At 33.8% G+C, this 15150-nt stretch overlaps 3 protein-coding genes and 1 pseudogene across 4 annotated transcripts; 3 read left to right on the top strand and 1 right to left on the bottom strand.

Annotated features, from left to right (window-relative positions):
• The first annotated feature begins 777 nt into the window (after positions 1-777).
• PAP18 (purple acid phosphatase 18) lies at positions 778-3982 on the top strand. Its single transcript, XM_078963991.1, has 5 exons — positions 778-1011; positions 1954-2622; positions 2757-2945; positions 3223-3311; positions 3657-3982. The coding sequence occupies exons 1-5, from the start codon at positions 793-795 to the stop codon at positions 3856-3858; spliced, it is 1368 nt and encodes a 455-aa protein (XP_078820117.1). The 5' UTR covers positions 778-792; the 3' UTR covers positions 3859-3982.
• Positions 3983-5404: 1422 nt separating this feature from the next.
• Positions 5405-7399, top strand: LOC145005731 (glycylpeptide N-tetradecanoyltransferase 1 pseudogene; annotated as a pseudogene). The gene is made up of 2 exons (XR_013662663.1): positions 5405-5514; positions 5967-7399. The product of XR_013662663.1 is annotated as a glycylpeptide N-tetradecanoyltransferase 1 pseudogene (transcript).
• A 1054-nt stretch (positions 7400-8453) lies between these two features.
• LOC145004289 (Transmembrane proteins 14C) lies at positions 8454-9830 on the top strand. Its single transcript, XM_078963181.1, has 3 exons — positions 8454-8838; positions 9066-9153; positions 9603-9830. Exons 1-3 carry the CDS (start codon positions 8640-8642, stop codon positions 9673-9675), a joined length of 360 nt encoding a protein of 119 aa, XP_078819307.1. The 5' UTR covers positions 8454-8639; the 3' UTR covers positions 9676-9830.
• Positions 9831-10141: 311 nt separating this feature from the next.
• LOC145004287 (uncharacterized) lies at positions 10142-14582 on the bottom strand. Its single transcript, XM_078963180.1, has 7 exons — positions 14176-14582; positions 13143-13283; positions 12435-12800; positions 11943-12188; positions 11553-11645; positions 11110-11310; positions 10142-10645 (listed from the first exon to the last, which is right to left on the bottom strand). Exons 1-7 carry the CDS (start codon positions 14524-14526, stop codon positions 10430-10432), a joined length of 1614 nt encoding a protein of 537 aa, XP_078819306.1. The 5' UTR covers positions 14527-14582; the 3' UTR covers positions 10142-10429.
• Between the last annotated feature and the right edge of the window lie 568 nt (positions 14583-15150).

Here is a 15150-nt window from a genome sequence, read left to right as displayed (position 1 = left end):
TCCAGTGCTGTTGGAATATCGATCTAGCTGCATTAAATCCTGGGGTTTTACTCTGTTGCTTACAGCCAATACAAGCGAAGTAAAAACCTTTAAGGACAGGAATCTGATCCGTGCAGTTGCTTCAAGATCAAGTCAGCTATCAACAGGTCGGTTTTATTTTTCTGTCTTGTGTTTCATTCGTCCAATAACAGGACAGTCTTCTTCTACCTTTCTTATAATCGGATCTAATCGAGAAGGATAGATTTGGTTTTGGACGAAACTCGGTAATATAATAATAATAATTGAATTTATTATTCGCAACTAATCGACATATAATTCACAATATTATTTGTCGGTTTCCTTGCGTGTCTTTTGATTTACAACATAATTAATGTTTGAAATATTTTTATCGGTTGAAATTGCATTGTTTTCCAAAAAAGATGATTACAAGAAGTTGATTATAGGTTGACTTTTTGTAAAAATGATTATAGGGTGTCTAAGGAGTGTCTTATTAGCAACACCCATTTTATATCATTTGTCCTTATATAAACAATATCAAAGCCTTTATAATAAAATGTGAAAGAATACTACTAATCACGATCTAATTTAAATAGTAATGTTTGAAAAAGAGAAAGCAATAATAATAAAGGGGGCAAAAAAAGCAAAAGTAAATTGACTATTTGGCTCTATGTTTGGACAATAATTGATGGTAGTCTAAAAAAGCTGTAATCCAGACATAATACAAGGTCTATTTCGAAAAGTTTCAATAATAAAGGGTTAAATGTGTAAGTTTCTATGGAACTTGGAGTGAACATGCCGTTTCATTCAGACCAGATGAAACCTGTCGAATTCACTCTGTTCGAAAAAGCGCAGCTGAAAATGGTGCCAAATAAGCTGAAAATACTGTTACCGTTGATGGCGGTGGTTGTGGTGGCCAACGCCATAACAGTAGCTGCTGATTACGTCCGGCCACCACCTCGAAAGAACTTACAGTTTCCGTGGGATCCGAAGCCTTCCTCTCAACCTCAACAGGTTTGATTTGCTTACTTTTTTCTAGTATTGTTTAATACTATGCTCGTCATCTTATGCTTCTTGTAGATCGAGGTGTTTCATATAATTATTCATCTGTTGATTGAACAGATTGTCCCGGAGATACCGAATACTTATGTTGTATTTTTTATGTTGCACCTACTTTACCTTTTCGTTTCCATTATTCTGTTGTTTTTTGTTTATTAAATATCAAAGAATCTAGCTTTTAATCTGTCATTTGCTAGTTTACATGGTTATGCTCAAAATTATTGTGTAGAGGTATTGTTGTAATCCTTAGGAAATACATGCATTCACTTCTGCAGATTAAAATTTGAGGTTGAAAAATGTAAATGTACTTACCATATAATGGTCATTCAAGAACTCAAATTATGTCACTGTTTGTTACTTGTTAGTAATAAATTTAGTAAATTCTGCTATCTGTTTGATATGCTTGCTCTTCACCTGGTTGTTGTGTGGTGTATATGGAAAAGCTTTCATTTATGGTGCTTACAAGCTCCATTTTGCAATATGCTGTGTTTTGTGACTTTTCTCAGATGTAAACAATACAACCCTTCTTGTTGACACATAAAGGACAGAAAAGTTTTTTCCAAAGTTTTCAATTGTTTTAAAAAGGGTATAAAGAATACACGAGGGCAATGATGAGAGCCATATGGTGGGCTCTATAGAAGAAGAAGTTCCTACAAGTTACACTAGTATATGATCAAGGATATTATGATTATGTGGAAACATGCATTAACACATGAAAAAACAGGAGAAAAATATACTATTCTTTTACAACAGAGTAATTCAAAAGGGTCTTTGTTAATTGTTATGTCCTTATCTCTACATTTTACTCATGTTTGATGACCTCATTGATGAAAACATAAAAGATAACAAATCATTCTGTATTAGTGAGACAAGTGCTAACAAATACAGTGATTTCAGGTGCATGTGTCATTGGCAGGGGACAAACACATTCGTGTTACATGGATTACAAGCAAATCATCTTCTCCTTCACTTGTTGAATATGGAACATCACCTGGAAAATACACCTCTAGAAGTCATGGAGAAACTACTTCTTATAGCTACTTATTTTACACCTCAGGGACAATCCACCACACTGTCATTGGTCCACTTGAACACAACACTGTTTACTATTACAAATGTGGAGGAAAAGGACCCGAGTTCAGTCTCAAAACTCCACCATCAGAGTTCCCAATTACATTAGCTGTGGCTGGTGATTTAGGTCAAACTGGTTGGACAAAGTCAACTTTGGACCATATTGATTTATGTCAATATGATCTTCATCTTCTCCCTGGTGATCTTTCTTATGCTGATTATATTCAGAGCAGGTGGGATACATTTGGGGAGCTTGTGGAGCCACTTGCAAGTGCAAGGCCATGGATGGTGACACAAGGGAATCATGAGAAAGAGAATATTCCGTTTATTAAAGATGGGTTTGAATCTTATAATGCTAGATGGAAGATGCCTCATGAAGAAAGTGGATCAATGTCAAATCTTTATTATTCGTTTGAAGTTGCAGGGGCTCATGTTGTGATGCTTGGTTCATATACGGATTATGATGTGAATTCTGAGCAATACAACTGGTTGAAGGTGCCTGTTTTCTTTCTATTATTTTATTATTAATTATAAATTTGAAAGAGATTTATATTTTTATGTACTTTTGGGATGACATTGAACTAAAAAAATAGTCTTCTGTTATTATTGGATTGAATATCTGGCAACAGGCAGATCTGTCAACAGTAGACCGAAAAAAGACACCTTGGTTACTTGCATTGTTTCATGTGCCATGGTATAATAGTAATTATGCTCATCAAGGTGAAGGAGATGATATGATGGAAGCAATGGAGCCATTACTTCATGCAGCTGGTGTTGATCTTGTCTTTTCCGGCCATGTGCATGCTTATGAACGCACGGTACTACTCCTATAACCTTAGGGGCTGTTTGGTAATATCTGAATAAGTCAGTCAGTAGTCAGGGCGTTTGATACAAGCTCTGAACGAATCAAAAGACTTGGAACTGCCTCTAAACGGTTAAGCAACATTACCTTCTCTTAACCATTAAGAGCTTGGAACCATTCGGTTCAACATACAGCGCGATTTACCAAACTGCCCCTTAATCCTTATTGCTAGTTTCATTATTTTCTTTAGTATTTGAAACTGACTTCAATGTGGTTATCTTTTTGTTTGTCAGAAACGTGTTTACAACGGGAAATCAAACCCTTGTGGTGCTGTCCATGTGACAATTGGAGATGGAGGAAACAAAGAAGGGCTAGCACAAAAGTAAGTCCTTTACTTTACATTAACATCTTTTTATACCAATGAAAGGAATATGTAAACTGAGACTTGAGACTTGTAGAATGTAATTTATTTTTTACTCATAATAGCAACATATTTACATTTCTAAACATATAATGGCAATGTACTTACGATTTCTTACCCATAAGTACATTGCCCATATTGGTAGGGAAATGTAAGTATCTTGCTATTATGAGTAAAAATATAAGTATGTTGCTGTTGCTTGTTAGATTGCCTAGATTGGTAGAGAAATGTAATTACAGGTTAAAAAATAAAGTAGGTATATGGGTAAAAAATAAAGTACATTGCTGTTATTGGGAAATTTGATAGGTACAAGGAGCCATCGCCAGAATGGTCAGTGTTTCGTGAAGCGAGTTTTGGTCATGGTGAGTTGAAGATAGTGAACTCAAGTCATGCCTTTTGGAGTTGGCATAGGAATGATGATGATGAGCCTGTGAAATCTGATGAGGTCTGGATAACCTCCTTAATCACTTCAGACTGTGTTGCTACTAAGGAAACAAAACAGGGTTAACGCGTAAATAAATACATGACAACATTTGTTAATCATGTATTATATAGTATTAGTAATTTATTAATACTTGTGTGTAATTACATAACCCCAACAATCATATATGTTATATGCCTTGTTGTTGTTAGTTGATTTGGTAAAAGGCTTTGTCTGCTATGTTATGTTATGTTATGTTACACATGATTTGTCAAGCTTTTTGGTGTTATATATGATGAGGATGGGGACCAATTACAATATAAAAAAAGAAGTAGTTAACATGAAAGAAGTAATACAATATGATTTTGACATACTTGGTTTCTAAAGGGAAAAATATGATTTTGATACACATAAAGGCATGCGATTGAAAAATATACAGCAAATGGATTTGTCCCAAGAGCATATCTTTTACAAAAGATTGTAGTTTTTGTTGTCACGGGTTTGAGTCTTATCAAGTTTATGCAAAATACGATATAACTCGTTTTGTTATGTACTACGTAATCAACTTGCACAGTTGAGAAAAAAAACACATTTTCATATATTATGGCCAAAGAACGAATCAACTTGCATATTTGAAGATATTTGAAGAACAGCATTTTATATTTGTATGCAATAAAATATGAAAAAAGTTTGTTGTTTACAATCGTTGATGAACGATGCTATCTCTTGTTGTTGGCGGCCATGTCCATACATGAAAAATGTTGGTTTAAGAAGACGACATATGTAATGTAATATATAAAAAGAGTTCGTCATTTACAACTCTTGATTGATTACTACTGATAAACTTTTTTTTGTCATTTAATTGACCCCAAGTAAAATTCACTGGTCATTTGTTTATTTTTTTTTATGTACAAACATTATGTTTTGGAATTCTTATAATAAAAAAATCTACTTTTATTTTGATATGCAGCGTCTATGTAATATCACATGACAATCATTATTGAAAAAATGCATATGATTGTATACCCATGAAAGATTATTATTAAAAAAAGACATGATTTTTTCATGGATTTAGTAAAATATATTATTTATACATTTGGAAGAAAAACACATGATAATATTATTTTATGCAGTCTCCCAATTAAAAAAAAAAATAGTTATGAGTTACAGCTTACAACATTTCCAATAGTATATACAACTTTCTACTATTTGAAAAAAGTTTTTTTGATATTTATTAAATTTCTATTATTTTTGAATAGTTATTTATCTATTTAAATATACAAATAAAAAGAAATATATTTTATAGTAATTTATATTATAAAAAATTAATCATCAAAACTTTCAAATATGCAAATATCAACTATTAAAAAAATTACATCCATGTAATTAATCTATCAATTTTTAATTATTTCATATTTATGTCAACTAATAACTTATATTTAAATAATGATAAATCATATAGAATAAGGATAAATAAGGATATATTAATAAAAAAAAATTATTGACTTGAATGATAAACGGGCCAAAGTGGGTGGGCCGGGGAATAAGTAAACCGGCTAACTTGTTAATTTACGAAACTACCCTCGAATCTCGATGTGTCGTACTACTGTAATGTGATTGCGTATATATTCCCTCAGATTTGCCGCTAGGGCTATTTTCAGCTGCCTGCCGTCGCCTGAGCATTCAACCATTAAAGCTCTGCATATCTCCGATCGCTTGATCAACTTGAGGTCTGCACCAACGGTAATTTCAATCTTCTTTGTTCACTTGGTTACAAACAATTTCAGTTGATCAAAATGGTTCCGAATTTCATGATATGTTATCTTTTTTCTTGATTCGATTGCTCTGCACTGTTAGTTCCGATTTCCGAAGATCGTTCATATGTGCACAATTTTTGAATTTTCTCAACTAATGAGAACTTTATCGTTTTAGATTTATCCGTGGAAAGATATAGATGTACTTGATTGTGATAGCGAGGGAGTAACTTTTGAAAATGAAATCGATTCGTTAAATTTGGAGAAAATTTGACAACTAACTCGACTTGTAAACCAAGTCAAGCGGATAAAAATGTTGACGTTGTGAGCATTCAAAATTGTTAGATTTGGCTTCTGAAATCACTGCCGAATTTTCTTTTCCTTCTCTTTTGGCATGATTTTGGTCCAATTTTAATATGTTCATCTTCCAATTAAATATAGGGTTCAGCTGACAATGGCAGACAATGGTTCAGTTAATGATGATACCACCAATCAAAATTCAGAGATTGTCAAAACTGAATCAGCACCAATTGATGAATTATCTAGAGAGATTCAAGAAACCCTCTCTGTTTCACAAAGGCACAAATTCTGGGAAACACAACCTGTAGGACAATTCAAAGATCTACGCGACACTAGCTTACCCGAAGGCCCAATTGAACCTCCAACACCATTATCAGAAGTCAAACAAGAACCCTACAATCTTCCAAATCTATACGAATGGGTCACTTGTGATATGAACTCTGAAGAAACATGTCTTGAAGTATACAACCTCCTCTCAAACAACTACGTAGAAGACGATGAAAACATGTTCAGATTCAATTACTCCAAAGAGTTTCTCCAGTGGGCCCTACACCCCCCTGGTTACTTCAAAACCTGGCACATAGGCGTACGTGTCAAATCATCAAAAAAGTTAGTTGCTTTCATAACCGGAATCCCCGCCAAAATCCGAGTTCAAAACGAGATCATAACAATGGCAGAAGTCAACTTCTTGTGTGTTCACAAGAAACTCAGGTCAAAAAGATTAGCCCCTGTTATGATCAAAGAGGTTACACGAAGGGTACATTTGGAAAACATCTGGCAAGCTGCTTACACAGCTGGAGTTGTTCTTCCCACCCCCATAACTTCATGTCAATATTGGCACAGATCTTTAAACCCTAAAAAACTTATCGATGTTGGGTTTTCAAGACTTGGTCCTAGGATGACCATGAGTAGAACAATGAAACTTTATAAATTACCCGATTCGCCCCTGACACCCGGATTTAGAAAAATGGAGCTTCGTGATGTTCCTAGTGTCACAAGACTGTTGAAAACTTATCTACTGGAGTTTGTTGTGGCACCTGATTTTGATGAAATGGATGTTGAACATTGGATTGTTCCTAAAGAAGGTGTTGTTGATAGTTTTGTGGTTGAAAGTCAAGAGACTCATGAAGTGACTGATTTTTGTAGTTTTTACAGTTTGCCATCTTCGATTCTTGGACACCCGAATCATTCGAATTTGAAAGCGGCTTATTCGTATTATAATGTGGCAACAAAGACTCCATTGATTCAGTTGATGAATGATGCGCTTATTGTGGCAAAACAGATGGATTTTGATGTTTTTAATGCTTTGGATGTGATGCATAATGAAGGGTTTTTGAAGGAGTTGAAGTATGGACCTGGTGATGGTAAGCTTCATTATTATCTGTATAATTATAGGATTAAGAGCATGTTAAGATCATCTGAACTTGGGCTTGTGTTGTTGTAATTTTGGATTTTTTGTACTCATTTTTCCTTGTTTTTTTTTTTTCGTTTAGATTTTTATGGATGTTTTTTGTACTCTTGTTGGTAATTTGACCTTATGAATTCATAATCTTCTTTTTAGTTTCTGTTTCCAATTTCCGTTTCTTGTTATGTTCTTCAGTCTTGTGTAATAAATGTTGCCCTAAATGGTAGTTTTTGGTGTTTTAAATGTTATCAAACCGAAGTTTACACCAGACTATAAAATCACGTTGACAGATTTAAGAATGATGTTATGAAGCCTCCAATCCTACAAATGATGACATTATCATGACTTGTATCATCTGTATAGATCATTGTCTGTAACCGCTATTTGCAATGCTTAATGGAAGTGCTTGATATATAATTTGAAATATATATAAATCTATCCAAAAATCTAACATATTTTAACACGAAAAATCTCTTTGATGATAGAATAAATCTTAACAACTATCTTATAATTAAAGAAGCTAAATGAAACTTTTGAGGTGCAAAAGTGGAAGGTAGAGAATGGTTACGGGGCTAATTATGTGATTCACTCTATTCTGAAAGTTTCAGTTGAACTTTATAACGTGGCTACTTACTTTACCTAATAAAGAAGGTTCTAGTGTTCTACCTTCATAAGAGGACCGATCCCACCCTTACGTCGGTTGCCCACTTGCACTACTCAAATTTACGATATTAACCCTCGTACATTATATGTTACAATATTATTTGGATAATTACCCAACTAACCAAAATGGTATAAGTATATCTAATAAATTGATCTTTTCTTGACTATTTATATAAAATGACTATCAATTGTGAAATGTGTCCAATTGTCAATTACAAAGTATCTTTTAAATGTTCACATCTCATAAGACCCAAGAAGAAGATCAAAAACCTAATATAATACAAAATACATAAATATATGTTTATATATTAATAAATCCATGAAAGATTTTTATCATAACGACCATAAAAAAAACAATGTGTAATCGGTAGTGCAAAATTCATAATGATTTTGTAAATATTATTAAAAATATAATCATTTGTTAAATATTAGATCATATACACATTTTTTTTTTATTAAAATAGTTCTGAAATTACAAGGAAATTTTAACATTTCAATCGTTTGGGATAATTTTGACCAAAAATCACGAGCAAACAAAAAGGATAAATTCGACCAAATAGTCTTTTTGCCGCGGCAAGCCAACCACTGCAAAACAGAAACGTTGACCTTCTAGATATCGATTCTTGGGAGACTTTCTCAAATCCATCTATTCAAATCAAACCCTTTAAAGATCTTCGATCGCGATCGTTGAAAACCCTAATATTCTTCCTAGATCCCCTAACTCCCTAATCTTGTTACACTAAAAAATGCATGATTTTTGCTTCACAATCCCCTACGGGATCATAGTGTTCTGCGGTGGGATTATTGGGTTTGCTAGAAAAGGGAGCACGACGTCGTTGGCTGGTGGTGTGGGCACTGGATTATTGCTGTTCCTCGCTTCGTATCTCACTCTCAATGCATTCCACAAGCGGAAGAACTCATGGTTTGGTATGATTCTTGAAACAGGTAAGTAACATATATGCGCATGGAAAGTGTTCGATGAAATGCCTAATTTGATGGATCCAAAAGATACCATCAAAATTTGTTTCTAAAACCCCCAAAAGAGTTTGTGGTAACACAAATATCACTTATGCCATGTCTGATGTGGAAAAAATCACTTCACAGATGGAAATAGTACCTTTTTGTTTGGTAAAAGATAGCTTGTTAACATGTTTGGTGAATTGATATCTCAGTTATTGCTGCTGCTCTTACATGGGTTATGGGACAGCGATACACTGAGACTGGGAAGATAATGCCTGCTGGTGTTGTTGCTGGTATCAGGTACATAATTTGGAAAATTTCTCATGTTTTTGACTTAATGTGTTAAGCATTTAATCTGGACAACTATATAAGGTTGTTTCTTTTTTTGACTTAATCTGAACAGAATGAATTAATAGCTAAGCCAATAAAAACCTGTCTCAATGTATTAAGACACTAACGCTGTATATATTTGCCTTCTTTTTTTCTCCCAATGAATATTGTGAAATTTGCTTTTTTGCAATGTATGGATAAAATGATCATCTAGTCTTTTCTTTTTTATTGAAAAACAAACTTTATGTATACAACATTTATACAACAAAATGTTGTATACCCATTCAGCCACTTTACAAATATGGGATGGGTAAAAAGAAAAAAGCAACAACCATTAAGTGAAATAAGATATAGTTTTAGTCTCCATCATGTATATAGTTTTCTAATGAAGTTGCTGTATGTTTTGTATCTTGTTGCAGTGGAGTGATGACAGCATTTTATCTGTACAAGATTGTCACTGGAGGTAACCATTTTTCAGCAAAGGCAGAATGAGAATTTGATTATAAATTGTGTGATCTGTAGTGTTAATGTGTATGTAATCCAAATGATTGTTGTGTTGTGTATACCAAATATGGTAATCATGTTTCTTGAAAATAGAATTGTATTGTGCTTTTGGGTTCACATACTAAGTAAGCTATTCCCTGTTAGTGTTGTTATTGCTTGATTTGCTGGCATGAAACAATCAAACATCTAATTTTTATTTTTCTTTGAGATGATCGAAATACAAGTATCTTTAATCTTTTTCTCAAATTATGCAACAAGTGGTTTCTTTATCTTAGACGAGAAATACAACCATGTTTCATTTTATTTATGCAACAATGTTTCACTGTTTGACCTATTTACATAACTGTAACAAGTATGCAATCACGTTTCAATTGGTAATACATGTTATCGATACAGTTTGGTTCTAAAATGAAGCCGAAGCTTCACTTTTAGGATTTCACTCAACCAAAGTACATCAATAAAGAGATGATACCCCTCCAAATTTTATAGGTATAAAAGATGGATCTTTACACATAAAATTCATTAGACTAGAGCAGTAGAATTACAATAAACAATCTACTACTCCATGTGTCTAACATAATCAAAATTATATACAACTACAAGTGGTTCATGTTATGACTTTTGTGTAATGTATGTATCCATGTTTCATGACCCTAAAAAGGATAAGCGAATTAGGATCCTAACATTATACCTACCATTTATAGGACAACACCATCAAATGAAGACAAAAACCCGTATAGCTTTAGCAGTATTCCGGCCTAAAATAGTCCGGAGGTAGTGATGGGCAATTTTCGGTCATATAAGGGTATGGATTCATAGTATTGTATCCGGGAAGTTCCATTCGATACTTGCCTTTGATTTGACAAAATGGAAGCTCTACTGTGTCCCCTTCGTTACACCACTTTGGCAAACGACTCAAATCGTCTTCAAAAAAGTTGAGCATGTACGCATCCTTTATCTGCAAAAACCAAAATCATTAAATATATACATCAATGTAAATCCACACATGGTTTCATTAGGGATGGAAAAGGAACACGAAAAACTGGAGTGGACTCCATGCATACAAAAGGACTAGTTTTTCGGTTCCTAAAGTGCCCCAATCAAAATATACTACAAAGTATTTGATTCATTTCTTTTCTTTTGTTTAAGAGTGTCCAAAGGGCGAGTTAAATCTTTGGAGAGTGGGGGTGTAATTGTGGGGTTGGGTTGAGAGATTAGTCCATGTAATTGTAAAATTTGTTCTCTCTTGAGGTTCATGGTTTTTGTTCAGTTTAGGAGTTTTCATATACATTCTCTTGTGTTTATCGGGAGGGTTGTTTGTGAATTTTGAGACCATTTTCCCAACATCATTACATCTTTTTTGGGCCATGCAATTTACTTTATTTACATGTATAAATCATGCTCTGAGATTAAACGACTCACTGTGAACTCGGTAACTTGGATTTCACTTGCAAGATTCCCAAAAAGTCCGGCTTCCTTATACATTTCAAGGACAAACGCAACACAAGAAGTTGACTTTCCATCAGCATAAACCCAATCATCTTGTTCAGGAATAGTCAATAATTCAGCAAAAGACGAACCACGCTTTTCAACTTCGACTAAAATATCTGGAAGATCAAGACCCTGTGGAGAAAGGAATAAACCAAAATCAAAATACACAAATATAAAATGATATAATGAAAACTCCAAGTAGCATAATGTAGGCCCCATTTGTTATGACATGACTTTAGAGACTGATGTCAATGAGACAAAAGTTGCAATTTTTTATCCGACGCAAAAAGGTGAAACAAGGTGGGATATGGACTCTCTCTCTCTTAATCTCTCGTGTGTAAAAGACGTGAATGCCCTTCTCATCACCAGCCCACCTTAGTACCAAGCCGCTTATTCAAGGCTTCGTTCCACATATTAGCCGCATATGCAGGCTGCAGTTGATTCCACACGGTCATAACTGAAGCAACCTGTACCATGATAAAAAGAAAAATATTAATTAAAGCACTCAAAAATTAAGAATGGCCCACTAAACATGGCATGACAAAAAGTTATACTGTATTTGACATGCATTGGATCACCAGACTAATGTTGATGGGACAACAAGTACAACTTTTGTCTTATTGACAAAAAAGTACAAATTATGTCTTTTTTAAATGGTACAAAAAGTACAACCTTTGTCTTATTGGGACTGAGTCCATTGCAAGCTAAATGCAGTGCAACCTGTTCTGTGTAATATTTAAATGGGCATTAAGGTAATTTGGTACCAGATTAGCATCCAACGGTGGTGGGTAGTTATCACTGATGGTGTCAATCCAACTAAATATTAAATTATGATAACCATATGGCAACCCTATCATGCTTTGTGCATACTCCCATGCTGCAGTCTCATTGAACTTTGAGCGAAGGTCGGGATGTAAAGGAAGCAATGCGATATGCGGATTAGAATCATCTTTTGTCACCTCAAATTCCCACCATTCGTCCCATGGCAATAAAGCAATTACATCTTGACCCTATAATCAAATCACAAATAGGTAATTTTGTCATTTTAATGATTATTTCTTTAATTTAGATATTTTTTCTTGAATAAAATGATTTAAGTGGTTTTAAGATTTAAATACACGTTGGGCAACTTTCAAGTTTCAACGTGTTTCATTTTTTCCCGAGTTTTAACTTTTCACCCGTTTTATTTTTACCAAATTTACATAACCCAAAATCGACTCACGTTTTGGTAAATGGGTCAAAATTGCACATTTTACCTCATCGTCTTCATGTCCAGATTCCCCGACCCATAGATTCCCATCCGGGTCCCTCAAGCAAACAGCAGAATGACCCGCATACGCCCCGGATACCCATTTTTCAAGGGTCTCAAACCCGCCCCATCGCCCGCGGATCTTTGATATTGCAAGAAAGTCACCCGAGTGTATATCATCAACCGTAACATTTGTTACAAATGGCCCGGATCTTTCTTCAAAATTAGCTCCCATATGTTTTTTGAGAAAAGCAAGATTAGAAGTTTCCCCCCATCCGGTGTTTGTGAAAAGAGGGAAAACCTCCCATAATGCTTCTAGGGTTCCTATCATCCCGGCTTCCATGAGGAAAATTGAAACTCCTTTACGTTTTACCTTTTGAAAATAAAGAGATGTAGTTGGTAATGGTATAAGTTTGTGTACTATAAATGAAATACAAAAAAATGACAACATACTTTCACCATTTTTAACATTTAGAGTTTAAACATTAGACTATTGTTCGTTTTTTTTTTTTTTCTTTTTTTTTTTTAATATTGTATTATTGTACTTTGCCAATATATCAAAAACATGTTTGGGAAAATGTTTTTTTGAACAGTATAATTGTTTAATCATTACAAATAGTAGTTAAGTGGCTACACTGATAAATGGAGAAAGTACAAGTTTTTTTTTTTTTTTTTTTTTGCTAATCATCAATAGTAATCAAATTTATTAACTTACATATTCGTACTCGGCTTTCCCTCCCCACTCATCAAACTCAAGGGTATGCTCACGGGATATGAAATAGTAGTCCCATGTCACACGATATGGAGTGGCAAAGACGTAAATATCCATACATGTCCAACTGTGTGCCTTGCTTACCTAAAGAAATGAAGAAAGTAACATCAATTCAAAACATGGGATAAACATAATCCGAAAGCAAAAGCAACGTCATTTAGGGTATAGGGTTTAGGGAAAATCTGTAAGAAGTTAGGACTTGATGAGGAAAGTCTCTTTTTTCTTGACGTTATCAATTAAGTTGTTTTTAGAACATTAAGTCAAAAAGAAACAACATCTTAATTTGAAACTAAGAACATGATAATCAGTTGATTAAAGCTAGGATAAGTAACTTTAAATTCATCTCAATAATCATTTTCTTCCAGGCAAATTCTTGCCTTTTATTCTAAATTTGATTATCTTCTGATCTTAATTAATGAAGAAATCATCATCATAATCACTTTACCTAAAATATTAGAAGCAGAAGTTTTTTCATCACATTCATAATCCACTAACTTCCAATAAAGGATATTTTTCCTTGTCACACAATTGTTCAAAAGCCTTGATCTTTAGTCACCAAATTGATGAGAAACAAAACAATTCATAGAACCACATGCTTATCCATATAACACGTATAAAGGGGTGTTTGGAGATCTAAAATTGTCAAAAACTGATTTTAATTATGATTGTGGTCATTATTTAGGGTTTAAATGATCAGAAATCACATCTAAACACCTCCTAAAACTTTAATTTGAACCAAATAAACTCAACAGCTTTCCAATATCTAAGAGCATAGAGCTTTAGAGAAAACCCTCGATATAGAACTTAGTTTTACCTCGAAAGATCAAATTAAATGAATATATTCTCCCTAAAAGAAATTTGAAAAAGAAGAAACCGCTAAATTGTTACAGGATTAAGAAACCAATAACGTACATGTCAACCACGAATTATCCAAATCAAAAGCGATCAAGAATTCATAGATGAAAAGGTAATAGACCTTGATATGAAGAGTGCCTCCACCAAATTCACTACCACTTTTGTTATGAAGCTCTAACCACGCAGTGTTCTCATAAAAGCAAGACCCTTTCCAATGCAACAGCGAATTATTTGCAATAGCCGCTGCTCCGACGAAGCTCGGCAGAAGATCGGCGGCGCCTCGGAAAGTGTTGAGAATAGGCCATGAAACTTGGCGGGGTAAAAGTGGGAGTATGTCTTGTGGTCTGATTGGTGCTTTAAGGGCTTGTACTCGTGGACTGTGGGTACAACAAGAAAGGAGGAAGACGATAATTAGGGTTATTGCGAAGAGGTTTTTGCAGGTGAACGTGGATGGAGAAGAAGGGAGCGCCATTACCGGTGGATTGCAGATGCAAAAATCGGTTGAAGAGCTTTTGGTCTAAACCTTGGTTATATCTTTAATTGTCAAACATTGTTTCTTGTTCTTTGCTTTTCTATTTATTACCAGAAACCCCCTAAGCTTCAAATCTGTTGTCATTTCACAAGAAAATATCAAAAATATTAATTTTTACTTTCTGTTTGTAATAAAAAAATCCGTTTTTCTAGAACAGCTAATTCACAACTCTCTACTTTACTTTTCAATCTATATATTTTTTATGAAGAAGAGGTATTTTTCAAACTACTAATGGTACTAGACTACAAATCGTTTAGTAATTATATCGTTTTTTTTAATTATGTTTGTTTTCAAGTTTCAAAAACACTTTAAATCATACAACCAAACACCTTTGAGATGACAAAAAAACCTTGTCATAATGTGATCATTGATTCAATTGATACAAGTTCTTATTTTTATTTACAAAAGATGTAAATTATCCGATTAAGAATCATATATTATTACTGAATTTCATATTCAACTTAACATTAAAGTGTTCACTTACAAGAAAAAATTAATCATCAAAGTCTACTGGCTATCTTCGCACTTTGTGTGCTTAAAGTTCAATGGCAAACATAATCTTTT

Source organism: Lactuca saligna, chromosome 7 (genome assembly GCF_052625555.1).
Source record: "Lactuca saligna cultivar CGN05327 chromosome 7, ASM5262555v1, whole genome shotgun sequence".
Lineage (NCBI taxonomy): Eukaryota > Viridiplantae > Streptophyta > Magnoliopsida > Asterales > Asteraceae > Lactuca > Lactuca saligna.
Note: the sequence above shows the minus strand (reverse complement) of the source record. Positions and strands in the feature narration are given on the sequence as shown.

Coding starts and splice junctions, on each gene's coding strand:
- PAP18 (XM_078963991.1), top strand. CDS start 793: ATGCCGTTTCATTCAGACCAGATGAAACCTGTCGAATTCACTCTGTTC. Junction 1,012..1,953: donor CTTCCTCTCAACCTCAACAG/GTTTGATTTGCT, acceptor CAGTGATTTCAG/GTGCATGTGTCATTGGCAGG. Junction 2,946..3,222: donor TGCATGCTTATGAACGCACG/GTACTACTCCTA, acceptor TTTGTTTGTCAG/AAACGTGTTTACAACGGGAA.
- LOC145004289 (XM_078963181.1), top strand. CDS start 8,640: ATGCATGATTTTTGCTTCACAATCCCCTACGGGATCATAGTGTTCTGC. Junction 8,839..9,065: donor TGGTATGATTCTTGAAACAG/GTAAGTAACATA, acceptor TTGATATCTCAG/TTATTGCTGCTGCTCTTACA. Junction 9,154..9,602: donor GGTGTTGTTGCTGGTATCAG/GTACATAATTTG, acceptor ATCTTGTTGCAG/TGGAGTGATGACAGCATTTT.
- LOC145004287 (XM_078963180.1), bottom strand. CDS start 14,526: ATGGCGCTCCCTTCTTCTCCATCCACGTTCACCTGCAAAAACCTCTTC. Junction 12,801..13,142: donor GGAAAGCCGAGTACGAATAT/GTAAGTTAATAA, acceptor TATTTTCAAAAG/GTAAAACGTAAAGGAGTTTC. Junction 10,646..11,109: donor TCCAAGTTACCGAGTTCACA/GTGAGTCGTTTA, acceptor TGGTTTTTGCAG/ATAAAGGATGCGTACATGCT.